The 16,515-nt window shown below is 38.7% G+C and overlaps 3 protein-coding genes across 5 annotated transcripts; 1 reads left to right on the forward strand and 2 right to left on the reverse strand.

Annotated features, from left to right (window-relative positions):
- The first annotated feature begins 84 nt into the window (after nt 1-84).
- On the forward strand, nt 85-10,305 carry LOC18015171 (mediator of RNA polymerase II transcription subunit 12). 2 transcript variants are annotated; one of them, XM_024154238.1, is made up of 13 exons: nt 85-736; nt 1,446-1,736; nt 1,821-1,880; nt 2,089-2,194; nt 2,559-2,627; nt 2,734-2,787; nt 2,881-2,985; nt 3,234-3,380; nt 3,464-3,808; nt 3,890-6,207; nt 6,300-8,909; nt 9,037-9,349; nt 9,451-10,305. In XM_024154238.1, the coding sequence occupies exons 2-13, from the start codon at nt 1,612-1,614 to the stop codon at nt 9,904-9,906; spliced, it is 6,708 nt and encodes a 2,235-aa protein (XP_024010006.1). In that variant the 5' UTR covers nt 85-736; nt 1,446-1,611; the 3' UTR covers nt 9,907-10,305. The 2 variants fall into 2 exon arrangements, with proteins under 2 accessions (XP_024010006.1, XP_024010007.1); XM_024154239.1 differs by having other exon boundaries at nt 1,583-1,736; nt 9,451-9,906.
- A 107-nt stretch (nt 10,306-10,412) lies between these two features.
- Nucleotides 10,413-12,560, reverse strand: LOC18015172 (rop guanine nucleotide exchange factor 3). Of its 2 annotated transcripts, none has more exons than XM_024154738.1 (7): nt 12,151-12,560; nt 11,970-12,086; nt 11,712-11,860; nt 11,551-11,625; nt 11,174-11,473; nt 10,715-11,059; nt 10,413-10,615 (listed from the first exon to the last, which is right to left on the reverse strand). In XM_024154738.1, the coding sequence occupies exons 1-7, from the start codon at nt 12,476-12,478 to the stop codon at nt 10,496-10,498; spliced, it is 1,434 nt and encodes a 477-aa protein (XP_024010506.1). In that variant the 5' UTR covers nt 12,479-12,560; the 3' UTR covers nt 10,413-10,495. The 2 variants fall into 2 exon arrangements, with proteins under 2 accessions (XP_024010506.1, XP_006396244.2); XM_006396181.2 differs by having other exon boundaries at nt 11,712-11,866.
- Nucleotides 12,561-14,376: 1,816 nt separating this feature from the next.
- On the reverse strand, nt 14,377-15,911 carry LOC18014988. The gene is made up of 6 exons (XM_006396182.1): nt 15,845-15,911; nt 15,693-15,758; nt 15,467-15,605; nt 15,222-15,357; nt 14,699-14,805; nt 14,377-14,473 (listed from the first exon to the last, which is right to left on the reverse strand). Exons 1-6 carry the CDS (start codon nt 15,909-15,911, stop codon nt 14,377-14,379), a joined length of 612 nt encoding a protein of 203 aa, XP_006396245.1.
- Nucleotides 15,912-16,515: the final 604 nt, after the last annotated feature.

The raw sequence follows: 16,515 nt of genomic DNA on the forward strand, positions 1-16,515 counted from the left end.
GTTGCATCCACCATCTCATGTCAAACTAGTCTCATAAATACTAATTTACAAATTGGCCCTTCCAACATAAGAGACAAGCAAGGGGAGAGAAGTCGAGGGCAAAAACGGAAATAAATACCAGAAAAGGTTAAGATTTTCTTACCAGAACAGTGTGTGTTAGATCGAATTCGATTGATCGATCGAAGAGAGTTTGTTTTGCTGCTGCTTCTATTCGATTGTTGTTGGTGTTTGGTGTTGTTCTGTTCCTTGTTTTCTTCCTCGAGCACGCGAAACGATTTCACATCCGAAATTACGGTATCAAAATCTGCAGAAAGGAATTTAGAAAGCAGCATTCGTCGTCGTCATTACACCCAAAAGCGAACAAGACTCTTTGCAGAAGAGGAGAGATTGAAAAGAGTCAAACTTTATTAACCTCTTTGCTTCTTCTTCTTCTGGGCCTTTTTAATTTTTCTTTTCTTTTAATTGGTTTCGTGTTCCGCTCTTTTCCTTCTCCCTAAATCTCTCCCCTCTGCATCTCTCGCTCTCTTAGATTTCCCCTTCTTTGGAAACCCTCAATTGCTTCAAAGTTCCAAGCTTTGATTCCTGCTTCGTTTTAAATCTCTCCTTCGATTCGTCGAATCTCCGGGTTCTTGGAGTTCTTTTCTTCAGGGTCGAGGTCGAATTCGTGGAATTTGCTGTCAAAAACCCTAACTTTGGTTCGACTCCGGATTGTTGGGGTCACCTGGAGCTCCTATTGGTTAGTTTTCGATTTGAAACCCTAGTTTATTTATTTATCGTGTATGCTCGCCTAGTTCGATTTGGTAATTTGATTGCGGTGATTGTTTTCTAGCTCATAGGATTTGGTTTCAGCAGATTTTCGTCTGCGTCTATTTGGATTTGTCGCTCTCTTTCTTTCTCTGCTATGTAGCTAGAGGCAGCTAAATAGATTTGCCTGTGGGAATAAACACTTCTTGGACAAAGCTTGCAAATTTACTTCTGATTCTGTTTTGTTTGTAGAAATATTAATCATGACAAATTTTCATAAATGGGTTCATATGTCCTCTAGTTTGGTTGCTTAATTAGGGTTAGTTTACATTTACGCAAGATCAAATTTTGTTCTTCATAGTGTAATATTATGTGTCTTTAGGGGTCAAATCCGTATCATGCTAAGCTCAGAATTTCACGTGAACTAAATAAGTGATGTGTGTTTCAGTGAAAGTATTCCGGCTAAAATTTTGAAAAGAATGCGGTATCTAGTAGGCGATTTAAACTGTAGATAAGTTAAGAGTAGGGGTTGATGACCTCTTTTGGACAGGATTTCAGACAACTGAATTTTACAGTTTGATCAAATAAATGAAACCATCTCTTGAAGCCACTATATCATAGACTATATGTTATTTGTTTCCTACTTGTTTTCAATCTTGGCTTATGTGAGTTCAGACACTGGGGGTACTTTTATGTTTCAGGGTTTACTTCCATCAGTGTGGTTGCACTGACGTCAGTGCTAAGTTGCAAAAATAAAAGTGGAAGTCCATGTGAAAGTTCCTTATGGTGCTAGAATGTGGATTTGTTCTTAGAGTTTATTATGGTATGTTGATGTCAGAACCAGTATGCCGGTTATAGCTTGGAGAAATGCAAAGGTATCATGCTGCCAACTGCACTAGTGCAGTCAACAATAGCGCTATAGGTGGTCCATCCGCTAGGGACTCAGGACGAGCTGATTCCTCTTCCATTGGAAACTACCCGCTAAATTCCAGGCATGTCGTTAGAAAGAAGTCTTTGCATAGCATTTTTATATGTTGATACACTTGAAGACGTGTGAATACTTGTGTTTACTGCAGGAGGCCACCACCGTTGACACCCTACAAGTTGAAGTGTGAAAAGGACGGTCTGAATTCCCGGTAATTCCTCTTTGACCTTATCCCTAGTTTAGTTTTGGATTAACCCCTTATAGTTGATCCCGACTTTTGCTGGTTGGGTTTGTAGCCTGGGATTTCTCTATTTTATCTCCGGAAAGCGAAGTCCTTGGAACACTTGATATTGGCGACTCTTTTCCATCTTTATTTACTTTCTTAGATGATTTATACTTTTGTCTCCAATAAATTGCAGACTTGGACCCCCTGATTTTCATCCTCCAACATCAAGTTCTCCCGAAGAGAATCTAACCAAAGAATATGTTCAATTTGGATACAAGGAAACTGTTGATGGACTTAAGGTGCGATCACCCGAATTTTGTTTTGCTTTACTGTTGTACTATTTAGAAGTTTGAAAAATCATGATTTATTATTATTGACATGTTTGCAATAGGTGTAACGATCTTATCTTAGACCCATGTCTACGTTATTCTCCTATAGATGCTGGACACTAAAATAGGAATAATGCCTTACTAAGGCAGAATGTTCATCGTAGCTCGATAGATTGTAGTGATGATTCCTTAAATGTAGTTCCATGGGATACTAACGGCTCAGAAAGTCTATATCATTAAAAGTTTCATCTTTTCTGATGTTAGAGTTTTTGAATTCCTTACTCCACTAGTTTTCGTCGCATTAATATCCATCTTCTAATTTTGGCCCTTTTAGGAAGCGGAAGAGATTATATTGACCCAGGTGCATACTTTTTCGAAGCCTGTCGTCCTAAAGTGCAAAGACGTACGGTATTAGAGAGTAGAGACGGTGTTTACTTTCTTATTTTCTTGATCTGTATTGGAGTTCATTTGTGTTTCACATTAAACTAAATCGAATTTCTATCCCGTAGGCTGTCAGAAAGTGTCTTAGAGCTATCAATGAGTCTCGTGCACTGAAGCGCAAGGTAATCTAGAGACTGTGACTTCATTCCTTTTCAAGTTCTCTTTGTACAGAATTTCAGGGTATCAGACCTAAATTCGCCCTATTTAAATGGCAGGCTGGTCAGGTCTATGGGGTGCCTCTCTCTGGTCCGCTTCTATGTAAGCCTGGATTTCCAGAACAAAGATCATGTGGGGAGGAGACGAAGAAAAAATGGATCGAGGTATCCTGGCATATCATTATGATTATCTAAACTTCTTAGTGATGCTGTTTTATCCCACGTTTGTTGTTGTACTTCCATTATATTAATATGAGCACACTTTACCTACTTATCTAAATTTAATGGTTTTGTAGATAAACTAACAAGTCAAGTCTTCTTTATTATTAGGAATTCTGATAAACTGAAAGCACATATTCTAGATCTTCTTAAAGTAGAATACTTAACTCATTCTTGCTCTCATCTTTTCTCAGAGTTTATCACAACAGCACAAACGATTGCGCTCTTTGGCTGATAACATTCCTGGGTATAGGAGAAGAACCCTATTTGAAGTTCTCGTAAGGAACAATGTCCCATTACTGAGAGCTACGTGGTTTGTAAAAGTGACTTATCTTAATCAGGTACGTTGTTGGGCAATAAATTGATCATCTATAACTATAATCCCTGGATGTTGGAGGATATCAATGTTGTTTCCAACTTGCAGGTGCGACCTAGTTCTGCGGCTATTTCTTCAGGGTCACCTGACAAGACACAAACTTCTCGGTGTGAGCAATGGACAAAAGATGTTATTGAATATCTGCAATACCTCTTGGATGAACTTTTGTCACGAAATAGTTCATATCCTGCTCAGCAAACTAGGGATAGGTCGCCACAGATGCTCTATACAGGATCAATGCAAAAAATTAGTCCAGCATCATCAAGTCTTTACGGTGAAGAAACATCTCTGCATTTTAAATGGTGGTATATGGTGCGTCTTCTACAGTGGCACCATGCTGAAGGGCTTCTTTTTCCTAATCTCGTTGTTGATTGGGTTCTCAGGCTCTTACAGGTATGCAGCTAGATTAATTTATTGATTCAAGATGGGATTCTTTTCTTCGGCTTTGTGATTTTCCCTTCTGCTTTACTGCAGGAAAAGGAGGTCTTTGAAATTTTGCAGTTGCTACTCCCCATTGTATATGGTGTTTTAGAGAGCATTGTTCTCTCTCAGACATATGTACAGAGTCTTGTAGCTATTGCTGTCCGCTTCATCCAGGAACCCGCTCCTGGTGGATCCGATCTAGTTGATAACTCTCGAAGAGCTTATACTCTCTCTGCTTTAATTGAGATGGTTCGCTACTTGGTACTTGCTGCACCCGACACATTTGTTGCTTCAGATTGCTTCCCTCTACCTCCTTCCATAGCAGCATGTGGACCTAATGACGTGAGCTATGCATCAAAGGCATATGAGAATCTGCAAAAGCGGAGAAGTAATTCTGCAGAGATTTCTGCCCAGTTTCAAGGGAGAGGAGTTGATTCCCGGTTTGAGTTCCTTTCTTTTGATTATACCATTTCAACCATTCAAAGAAGTGCAGAGGATTTGGCAAAGATAGCTAGCGCTGGTTATCCTCAACATAACGTGGCTAAAGCTGTTCAGGCCTTGGATAAAGCTTTGTCGGATGGAGATATCAGAGCTGCTTACTGTTATCTCTTTGAAGATCTTTGCAATGGAGCTGTTGATGAGACCTGGATTGCTGAAGTCAGTCCATGCTTAAGGTCATCTCTTAGATGGATTGGGGCTATTAGCACATCTTTTGTTTGCTCCGTTTTTTTCCTTATCGAATGGGCGACATGTGATTTTAGAGATTTCCGGGCTGGTGTGCCTAAAGATATCAAGTTTTCCGGCAGAAAAGATTGTTCTCAGGTGTATTTAGTTATTCAGCTTCTGAAGCAAAAAATTCTGGGTGGAGAATTCGCAGCTCGCAGAGGAAAGAACCGTCGCAGCAATTTTCTTGGTGTTTCTAAACCTAGCGGTTCGATGGATGCATTTGAAAGTCCGGGCCCATTACATGATATCATAGTCTGTTGGATTGATCAGCATGAGGTACACAGGGGAGGAGCTAAGCGCTTGCAGTTACTCGTTTTTGAACTTATTCGTTTTGGAATGTTTAATCCCATAGCATACGTTAGACAACTCATAGTTAGTGGGATGATTGATGTGATTCAACCTGCTGTTGATCCTGAAAGGAGAATGAGGCATCATCGCATATTGAAACAGCTGCCTGGGTGTTTTGTACATGACATTTTAGAGGAAGCACAACTCTTAGGAGGGAATAATCTTCCTGAGGCTGTGAGAATTTATTCAAATGAACGGCGTCTACTTCTGCGAGAGTTGCTTGTTGGTAAAGGTAAATATTTGAATAATTTAGTTCTGTCAGATGAGAAGTCAAAGAAAAATTCCACTTCCCATTTGTCGGTTGATTTGCCAAGGACGTTTAATGCCATGACCGATAATGAGGGACTTCGAAAACATACCAAGAGCAGTGTGGATATTAGAGAACTAAAGGAGCGGATAGCAGCTCTGCTGCAGTTTCCAGGTCCGTCCTGTGGTGTGACAATTCCAGTGCGAGATGAACTTCAAAGTAGTGTTAAGGGATCAAGTGGATCTGTGTATAGCAAGATGGATGAACTAGAAGCTACACCAGGGTGTGAAGACTGTAGAAGAGCAAAAAGACTAAAAATGAATGATGAAAAGAGCTCTTGCGATCAAGGGAGTTCACCAAGTGCATCAGATGAAGAAGATAACTGGTGGATCAAGAAGGGATTGAAAACTCTGGAGCCTTCTCTGAAGGTTGATCCTCCGATAGAGTTAACTAAACAAATACCGAGGGGTAGGCAGAAGATGGCGCGTAAAACACAGTCGCTGGCTCAACTACAAGCTGCTAGGATTGAAGGTAGCCAGGGCGCTTCGACGAGTCATGTTTGTAATAATAGAGTAAGCTGTCCTCATCATGGCCCTGGAGTGGAAGGTGAAAACCATAAGGTGGTTGATGTGATTAGAACTTCTACCCCTGTGGATATCGTATCTATTGGAAACTCTTTGAAGCAGCTACAGTTTGTTGATAAGCGGTCTATAGCAGTTTGGCTTACAACTGTGGTTCGGCAACTTGTTGAGGAGTCCGAAAAGAGCAGTGTGAGAGTTGGGCAGATCAATAGAGGTGCTCCAGTTGAAGAAAAGAGCACAACTAGGTGGAAGCTTGGGGCAGACGAGCTTTCTTCCATATTATTTCTCATGGATATCTCTCTTGACTTGGTTTCAGTGGTTAAATTTCTTCTTTGGTTATTGCCAAAGGCCAACAGTAGCCCAAGTTTTGCCGTTCAAGGTGGGAGAAACCTTCTAATTGTGCCAAGGAATGTTGAAAACAACGTGTGTGAAGTAGGGGAGGCTATTCTTGTATCATCACTTAGGAGGTGGGTTTTAGTTAGCATTTAACAAGTGACATTAGTCATCTATGTTTTGACAAATGTATTTCTGGAAATTTAATTGTTCAACTTTGTTTCAGGTATGAAAACATTCTACTTTCAGCTAATCTTGTTCCCGAGGCCATGACAGCTTTGATGACCCGTGCTGCGTCACTTATGTCCAGTAACGGGAAAATTTCTGGATCAGCAGCCTTAGTTTATGCTCGCTATATATTTAAAAGATATGGAAGTCTCCCCAGTGTGGTGGAATGGCATAACAATTTCAAAACAACATGCGAAAAGAGGCTTCTTTCTGAACTTGATCACTCGCGATCAGGAAATGGTGAGTATGGAATCCCCCTTGGGGTTCCAGCAGGAGTAGATAATCCAGATGACTATTTACGCAAAAAAATCAGCATCAGCGGTACTCGTCCTTCAAGAGTGGGTTTGAATATGAGAGAGGTTGTGCAACGACATGTTGAAGACGCAACTCATTATCTCAGAAAAATTATTGGTACTGGTACCATGAAAGCCGTACTTGCTGATAAAAATGATGACGGGTATCAGGTGGCTCAACAAATTGTAGTTGGACTAATGGACTGCATTAGACAGACTGGCGGTGCAGCTCAAGAGGGTGATCCCTCTTTGGTTTCTTCTGCGGTTTCTGCGATCATAAACAGTGTAGGCATTTCCGTGGCAAGGATTTCAGATTTCTCTGTGGGAAATGTTTATCAGAATCATCTGTCTGGCGTAGATTCATCTAATATTGCACGATACATCTTGCAAATCCATATAACCTGTCTGTGCCTTCTAAAAGAAGCTCTTGGAGAGCGTCAAAGCCGAGTGTTTGAAATAGCGCTTGCAACAGAAAGTTCCACTGCTCTTGCTGGAGCGTTTGCCCCTGGGAAGGGATCTCGGGGTCAGCATCAGCTATCTCCTGAATCCTATGATTCAAATGTGAACAACACCACAAATGATATACCGAACGGTACTGGAAAAATAGCGCCGAGCAAAGCCACAAAAGTTGTTGCAGCCGTATCTGCCCTTGTTATAGGTGCTATCACACATGGCGTGATAACCCTTGAGAGGATTGTTGGCCTGCTGAGACTAAGGGAGTACCTAGATTTCGTTCAGTTTGTAAGGCGTACGAAAGCGAGTTCTAATGGCAGTGCTAGGTCTGTGGGAGCCTCTAAAGTGGAGAACCCTATTGAAGTTTATGTACATTGGTTCAGACTTCTTGTTGGTAACTGCAAAACTGTTTCGGAAGGGCTGGTTTGGGAGCTTGTAGGGGAATCTTCAGTGGTGGCTTTATGGCGTATGCAGCGCATGCTTCCGCTGAAATTGGTCTTCCCACCAGCCTATTCAATTATTGCTTTTGTTCTATGGAGGCCTTTTGTTTCGAATGGTAACTCTAATTCCAGCGTCCATGAAGATACTCCGCGCCTTTATCAGTCTTTGACAATGGCCTTCCATGATGTGATTAAGCACCTTCCTTTCCGAGATGTGTGCTTGAGAGACACCCAGGGACTTTATGAACTGATAGTTGCTGATTCCACGGATGCTGAGTTTGCGTCGGTACTAGAGTTGAATGGTTTGGATATGCACTTGAAATCTGTGGCCTTTGCTCCTCTTCGTGCGCGTCTTTTCCTAAATTCCATAATTGATTGTAAGGTGCCATCCTCTGGTTATTCTCACGAAGGAGTTAGTGAAGCCAAAAACCGACACCAGGGAAATGGAACAAAGCTTGTGGACAAGCTAGTATCTGTATTAGATTGCCTGCAACCTGCAAAGTTTCACTGGCAGTGGGTTGAGCTAAGGCTGCTTCTAAATGAGCAAGCATTAACTGAGAAACTCGAAAATCACGATATGCCTTTGACAGATGCTATACGATCTTCCTGTCCAACCTCGGAGAAGCCTGATGCCTCTGAGAATGAGAAAAATTTCATTCAGATCCTCCTCACAAGGTTATTGGTTAGACCTGATGCGGTCCCACTTTTCTCGGAAGTGGTTCATCTCTTCGGTAGATCGGTGGAGGATTCAATGTTAAAGCAAGCTGAATGGTTTCTAGCAGGTCAAGATGTTCTTTTTGGACGGAAAACAATCAGACAAAAACTGATTATAGTAGGTGAAAGCAAAGGGCTGCCTACGAAACCTCAGTTCTGGAAACCTTGGGGTTGGTGCAGCAACGCCAGTTCCGATCCTATCACGGCAAACAAGGCAGGGAAGAAAAGGAAGTTGGAAGTTACATCTATCGAAGAAGGGGAAGTGACCGAAGAAGGGTTGGGTTTAAAAAAGGTATTATTACCCCGAACATTAGATGAGAGTAGTCCCAGTGTTGGCTATGGGATTACAACTGAGAGGGCTTTTGTTCAGCTAGTGCTTCCATGCATAGATCAAAGTTCTGATGAATCTCGAAGTACCTTTGTGAATGAGTTGGTAAGACAGTTTAGCAATATTGAGCAGCAGTTAAGTTCAGTTACCAACCGCAGTATAACAAACAACAAGCACATGGGAACTGCATCTTCTGGATCCGAGGTTTCTTCAAATAAAGCAAGTACTCGGAAGGGCCTTCGTGGTGGTAGCCCTAGTTTGGCAAGAAGATCCTCAACCAATACTACCGACACTGCATCGCCGCCTTCCCCTGCTGCTTTGAGAGCTTCTATGTCTCTGCGGTTGCAATTTCTTCTAAGGTTACTGCCTGTTATCTGCGGGTACTAAGTCTCTACCATCATTTTTCTCTGTTTAACCAGTTTTGTTGAAAAGTCATATGAAATGGCTCTTCCCGTGTTACCTGATCAAAACCTGTGTTAACTTTTTCTATGGCAATTAATTTTTCAGGGAAACCTCGTTTAGGAACACGAGACATACACTTGCGTCTACAATAGTTCGTCTGCTTGGAAGCCGAGTAGTTTATGAAGATTCTGCTGTATGCTCTCCTCGTAGTGACGTATCAAAGGCGGAGACAGAATCAACTGTAGATCCTTTTTCCATGGCAGATCTTTCTAGTGAAGTCTTATTTGACCGTTTACTGTTTGTACTCCATGGGCTGTTAAGCAATCACCAGCCAAATTGGCTAAAGCCAAGGTCTTCCTCTAATGAATCATCCAAAGACTTTACCGCGTTTGATCGTGATGCAGCAGAGAGCTTACAGGTTTGTCAAATAATTATAAAACCCTCCAGAGTCTGTCTTCTTGACTGAAAAGTACGGTTCTTGAAGTTTCTTGTTTATTTTTGTTGCTGTCAATAATTCAGAATGAGCTTGCGCGGATGCAGTTACCAGACACCATTAGATGGCGCATCCAAGCAGCGATGCCAATTCTCCTTCCTTCTCTACGGTGTTCTCTATCGTGCCAGCCACATTCTGTTCCGCCAACAGCACTCGCACTTGTTCAACCCTCTGGATCTGCTGCTGCTGCTGGGCTCAATCAAAGAAACTCAGCTGCCATACCAAAAACGGGAACAGCAGCAGCGCAAGGGAAGCTGAAGCAGACAATGTTGTCACCATCTCAACAGCAAGAACCAGACAACACGGATGTGGTTGACCCATGGACGCTTCTAGAAGACGGTACAAGTTCAGGTCCATCAAGCAGCAACGCTTCAAATAGCAGCGATATGGGCAATCTTCGAGCCACCTGTTGGCTAAAAGGTGCAGTGAGGGTCAGACGGACTGATCTGACTTATATTGGTTCGGTGGATGACGACAGCTGAAATGATTCTACTGTTTCATAGTGTTTTTTGGATGATCATGTGAGCTCTGCAAAGTGAGAATCAAGGTGCAAAAAAAGCTTGGATCTTCGGTGCCTTGAGACTGTATCATTTATTTAAGGGCTCATAAGAAGACTGAAGCAGGAAGTCTTAAGGAGAGAGAGACCTCTATGAGTCTGTGTGGCTTCTTCAGGAGGTCTTTTGTATTTTTAACTACTAACCCTTTTTGCTTTTTGGTCACACCACTTCATCCTCCCGGACCCATGCTGGTTCGGAACCCTGTTGTATATATAGGGGATTCGAGATTTAATTTTTCTTAGTTTCTTGTTCCATTATTTATCCACTAAATATTATTATAATTATTCCCCACGAGTTCTTTTATATGTAGTCTTCCTTCTTGATGAACACCTTTCTCTCTTTTTTCATGAATTTGATGGGGAAACTTGGATAATTAAATACGTTGGGATAAAAAATTTTTTTTTTTCCAATTTCACATTGATTTGATTCGAGTTTAATTTACAGGAGCGGAGAACAGAAGGAAAAGAAACATATAAATCTTCTTCTCAAAAGTAAAATCAAAATCTACTTCAACTTATTCACTACCTCTCATGGTTTTGTCTACATATAGAACATCATCAATCCAAGCAACTATGTTAAAAGCTAAACCTTCAAGTACTCTTGAATAGCTCTCCAACACAGCTTTTCCAACATCCTGAAACCAACACAAATAAAAAAGATGGGAGAACTTTAATTAGTCTCAGTCACATGATATAATACAATAAAATTCAATGACTTTCTTCCTTCAGTTTACCTTATTATACTGAATCTTGCATATATCTAATGATGTCTGAGACAATTCTGGGTAACGCTGTTTTAAACAGAAGAGCAGAGTCTCTGCTCTCTCAGCCATAAGATAGTTCTTGTCTGTTCTCTCTGTGTTGGACATAAGATCTTTCACCATGTTCCATGAGTTCTTAGAGTTACTTAGACAGGCTTTGCGTCTCCATGTGTACATCGAAGCTTCTACTCTATCTGCTAACTGAACAGCTTCGTGCTCAGTTGCTATATTCAGACAATCTAAGAGTTGTTCTGGGAAAAACCGACCCGAACTACTCATGTAACGGTAGATTGAATCTCCAACACTGCTTTTACCACACTGCAGAACATAAAACACATCCAAAACGGTTAAGAACAAGGCTCAAAACCCAATCTTTAAGATTCTAGTACCAAAGGTTTGTTTTGAACGTAACAAACAAATGAAAAACAAAACCTTTGGAAGAGTTGCCATATAAGACTCTGGAATCTCCATTTCACTGAGAATGCTACTGTTGATAGCCATTGCAGCTTTGTGAATCTGATTAGTACTCTCTCTCTTGTTTCTGAGTTGTTTTCTGGCTTTATCTGACAAACCTTCTGATGGAACTAGAGGAACTGGTAACCACCATTTCTCTTCTTTCCTCTGTACTATAACTTTCCTGAATGATCCAGTCGCAGAACGCGCAGATTTCATCGATAGACTCCCTTCTTCTGCATACCAAAACTCTGTGTTTTGGAAACTATCCAATGCTTCCTGTAGCAAACAAAAGATCAAAAGAAGACCTTTTGATTCATAATCATTTGAAATGTCTTCGGATAATGTATATGTACCATGAGCATTGAATCTAGCTTTCTCAATGCAGGTAAGTTGATATAGATATCTGCTCTTGGTCTACTCTCCATCACCTGAAAAATACCCCACCAAGTAAGTTTTCATTTTCTTTTGTTTTTTCAATTTTAGACAAATAATTTTGAAAAGTTTATGTGATTACCTCAACAGTAGCTCCATTGCTTAGATTCTGACATCTAGGGATGAATTCGACTATGTAATCGCATACAGATAACAGACAATTCATTTCTCTCTTCCACAATGCTCTCTTCTCTGTTTCTAACGGCTCTAACCTCAGATTCTGTCCAAACACTGTAGCTGCAAACATTAAAATATTTCAAAAATATATGCATTAGAAAAGAAGAGTATTTTACACTTGTCTGAAACTACAACATAGGCGGTGTGACTGACTGATGCTTACCATAAAGATTGGTAATTGCGTTTGAGATGGTCACTGCAGTGCAGACTCCTTTACCACTTCCTGACATATCCTCTCCAAGTAGAAGCTTTGCGAATCTTTCCTTCATTGTCTCAAGTTCTGCACAAACCTTAGTTTCAGATTTTTAAAAAAGCAGAGAGAGAGAGAGAGAGAGAGAGAGCACCTGGTTCTGAAATTTCTTGAACTGCAAGGTTTTCAGTTGATTGCATCTCTAGAGCAGTGAGACGTTTAGAGCTCTCATCAAACTTAGATTCAGTGAGGACAGGCCAATTACATGGAGAAGCTTCACTACAGAAGCTGTTGGTTTCATCTATTTGGTCTGAAAAGCCTGAAGTACTCTCTGAACAAGTTCGAGGATAAACAAAGGAATCTATGCTCATCGTCGAGTAAACCGGAGTTTCTGATGCCGATTGATCATTTGGATCAATGGACCGAGGTGATTGATGATAACCCGCATCTTCGTTTTCATCTTGATTCGATAAATTCTCCATCTTTTGTAGCTGAAAACTCCCCAAGTCTCTCTCTCTCTCTCTCGTTCTGTTCTTGATCTGTTTCTTCTGAAGAAGGAACACACAAAAATGTAAATATTGCTTTAAAAGCTTTCGTTACGTTTATCTAGAGACTTTAGATTCTAAATTCGGAATCTGAAATTTGAAACCGGGAGTTTGTTTTGGAGTTTGGACAGTGAAATTTCTAGGACCAAAGAACAATAAAGTTGTTATAAAAAAAAAAGGCAAAAAGCAAGAAAAAAAAACGGAATTTTATCTTTGGTTTCACCGGAATTTTGCTGAATAAAGAACAAATATGTATTTCAAATAAAAGTCTTCACAGATAACGATCGCGAGAAAGTCTGAAACTTTAAATTTGAAAAGAACGTTAAAGTAAAGAGATCAAAGCAACGGTCTTTTTTATTTGATTTACCTTTAAAGCTTCTGCTTCGATTTGAAGTTAACGTACGTTAAAAAAAACCCAATTCCCTCCTGTTGAATCCAAAACCCGCTTGGAAGTTTTCAGGTGAAGAAGCCGATGACCTGATAAAGTGAGTAATGTGGGCCGTCCGATGAAAGCAAACGATTGATCCAGAGACGATGAATTGGCTTTTCCTTGGCTTCAAAAAAGTGTTGTGGTTCTATGAGAAATTATACCCATTAAAGAGCTGTTGAAGTATTTGCTACTATACTTTATGGGTTTTCTTGTTGGCTTGCTAATATAATTTTCAATCAGGAAAAAAAAAATCTTGATTATTGGATCATTTAAAATTAATAATGACTGCACAATACCAACGATTTCTTTTTTATTTTTTCATTTTCAAACGAATCAATAACTATGTATATAGATATCAAATTAACTCTATATTACGAATTCAGACATCTCAGGCTAATTCAGTATATTTTGTTGAAGCGAAATCCAACCTTATTTAAAAATTAACACTCGTTTCTGACTTTTTTTATTTAATTTTTCAACTATATGAAAGATCTTTATTCTAGACGAGGATGAATGTTCAACGTATTGTTTAACAAAAAAAAAAGAAGTTCAACGTATTCCACCTCTTGATCTTTATAAATGATTTTAAGAAGTAATCTTAATTTGGTCGGTCTAGTTATTATGCCTCTATTGGACATTTTATGTTATCTTTTATGTGTCAACCTTTTATTAAATTAGACCAATTATCACATGGCTAGAGTTTAGCTTAATCCCCATGTAGCTGACACGATTAACTGCAACTCATAATAGGTGAATAGTTTATATTTATTTAATTTCAAATTTGAATTATATACTAATAATTTAGCACATGATAACTTAGTGTAATGGAGAAGACACATATCTTTGCATGGTTCGTGCGTGAGACAGACGTGCGTCCCATTTTCTCGTTGTAACGAAGCCCGCGCATTTTTTTTTGGGCATTTCTTTAGTTTCTGGATTGTTATTTTAGTATACACCACATGGTATTATACAATATTAACTACTTTCAATGTACCTGCTATGATTTATTGGTTGTGACTTATTCAACATATCTAACATATTTATAAAAAAAATCCTATTAACTAAAATTAATGACAATGTTTGCTTATAAAAATATGAAATCAGTAACTGAAATTTTTTATTGTATAAGATTAAATGATTAATTATATTCAAAAGTAAACCACTTCATTTAGCCAACAACGTAAATTTCTAAAAGAAAACAAAATTCAATGGGAGTGAATAATAATTTATGCGAAAATATGTGTTAAGTTTATTTTGAGATTGGTTGAGAGATTAAATGAAAGTAAGAAAAATGTTACATCGAAAGATATAAATGCATGACATTTATTATAATAGAGATTGAAGGTGAAACCAAATAAAGTCATCAACAGTTTCTTATTCTTGCCCATCACGATACCGTGAAGCCCTAGCTACAAATAGAAGAACATTGCTTATAGTCGACGAAATAAAAAATAACTTTTGCATTGATGAGACCTTGCATTCTTGCCCATCCTGCTATGAACCTAAAATGTTTGTATAAACTCAGAAATCAAATAAATGTCATCGTTCGTACTTGATAGAATCCGAATCGGGTTATGTAGTAAGCATTAGGTGATTCTGGAATATAGATTTGAGTGTCACCAAAATTTTGGAAAAATGCAGCTAAAGAAAAGAGTTTTGATGCGTACCCCTTTTAGTTCTCTTTTAGTTGATATTTGGTCGTATTCCGGAAGCAATAGAGGAGAAACCTTAACAGAGGGAGTTTCATAAGATTTAGAATAGGAGAAATCATTGGTTCTCCATTGTTTTTGCCCTCTATATTCACTTCCCATGCCTTCCTCTGAAATTTATTATCCTGAAAAAATAAAAGTTTCTCTTGAGAAATTTCACTATTCTATGTTATTGTAAATGTTATTGAATAATTCAATGTGATTAAACACCTAAGACTAGTGATAATGAGTCACAGCAAAACTACTCATTAGAACTCCAATTTTTAGGATATTACACACTTTCATAAGTTTGTGGATTCCTTCTCTCTCTCTTTTTTTTTTCACAATTTCGGTAAAGCTAAATAGACAGTTCTAAGAAATTAATTTCGGATAACTAAACCTTTTTAATACTGCATGTTTCTTTTTAAGAACCAAAAAGATTTGTGCCAAAACAACAACGGATCATAAAAAGAATAGAAGCCCTTGGAGACGTAATGGATCTTATCTACGCACCACTCTGAACAAATCCACCAACATCACAATGTTGTTACTTGTTACTTACAGTTGCGATGAATCTCAATCCGAGTTTTAATTCGCCTTTAAAAGTGTCATCTTCAAGGACAACATTGTATGGAGCTGGTTTAACTTCCATGTATCCTCTGTCACGTCCTTCAGTTATTATCCCTCCAAGATGAATTCTGTACCAAAAAGATTCATACACACATGGGATGGTATCATATTGCTAATGCTCAACCACTCAAACTTCAGTTTTTTTTTTTTTTTTTTTTTTATAAGCAGAAAACGTACATGGTTTCACCGACAAATCCACCATCTTTGAAGAGCTCCTTGTCCATGATTCTAAATTTGAGGTGGCTCAGCTTCTTCCATTGAGACATTGGGAAATCGAACACAAACTTTTGGTTCCACAATGCGTTGTCATTATCACCTTCTCTCACAAAAGAACCACAAACATCTTTTAAAATACGTTTGGTTCAGAAGTATAGCAAAATTATATCACTAACAAAACTTGAACCTTTTGACATTTTGCTTCGGTATTCCTTTGTCCCACATTGTAAAAACACATAATACACAGGAGTTCCTGGAACAAAACATTTAAAATAGTGATTAGTATTTTTGATAATTAGATATACAACACAAGAAAAAAGTTTGTCTTTTTGAAGTCACCAATAAAATTTGTGTGTGTGATTCCATGAGCATCAACGAGAAGTACTTCCAATATTCCTCTCTTCATATGTACCATTTGGTTTAAAATTGGCCACGATATTGATTAGAAAAACTAAAAAAGAAACACTTGAGGAAACAGGAAAGTAGTGAATGGTGCGCGTTAATCTGCATCCATTGGGAATTATGAAAGTGAAACCATTAAGTTTTATATTGCACCATAACATTTACTACTTTTCTTTGCTAGGAGTTACAAAAGAGCTCATAAATAATGCATTAATTAAGAAAGAATAAAGAGTTTTGAACTAACATTTTTAAAGTTACATTCTCCGACTATTAAAATTTTCAATCCGTTTATTTGCAAGAAACTTAAGTGCAAACTCATAAAACAAAATTTTACCTAAGACAAACTACACTAATCTGAGATCAAGATTAGGTTTAGGTTCGAGGATACACCTAATTAAGTGAGACAATCTGGACAAATAGGGAAATAAAATGGTAAAGTATATTAAATTCAGTAAATTGTTTGGATATATAGATAATGGTGAGTGAATAACATCATATGGATTTTTTTTTGTTGTTGTTTTGAGCTCTCCAAATATTTGGAAACTCAATAATCTTTCCAATTTCCACGATATCATAACCATGACCCAAAAAGATGCATTTAATTGAAT

The sequence above is a fragment of the Eutrema salsugineum genome, unplaced genomic scaffold (genome assembly GCF_000478725.1).
Source record: "Eutrema salsugineum unplaced genomic scaffold, Eutsalg1_0 scaffold_3, whole genome shotgun sequence".
Lineage (NCBI taxonomy): Eukaryota > Viridiplantae > Streptophyta > Magnoliopsida > Brassicales > Brassicaceae > Eutrema > Eutrema salsugineum.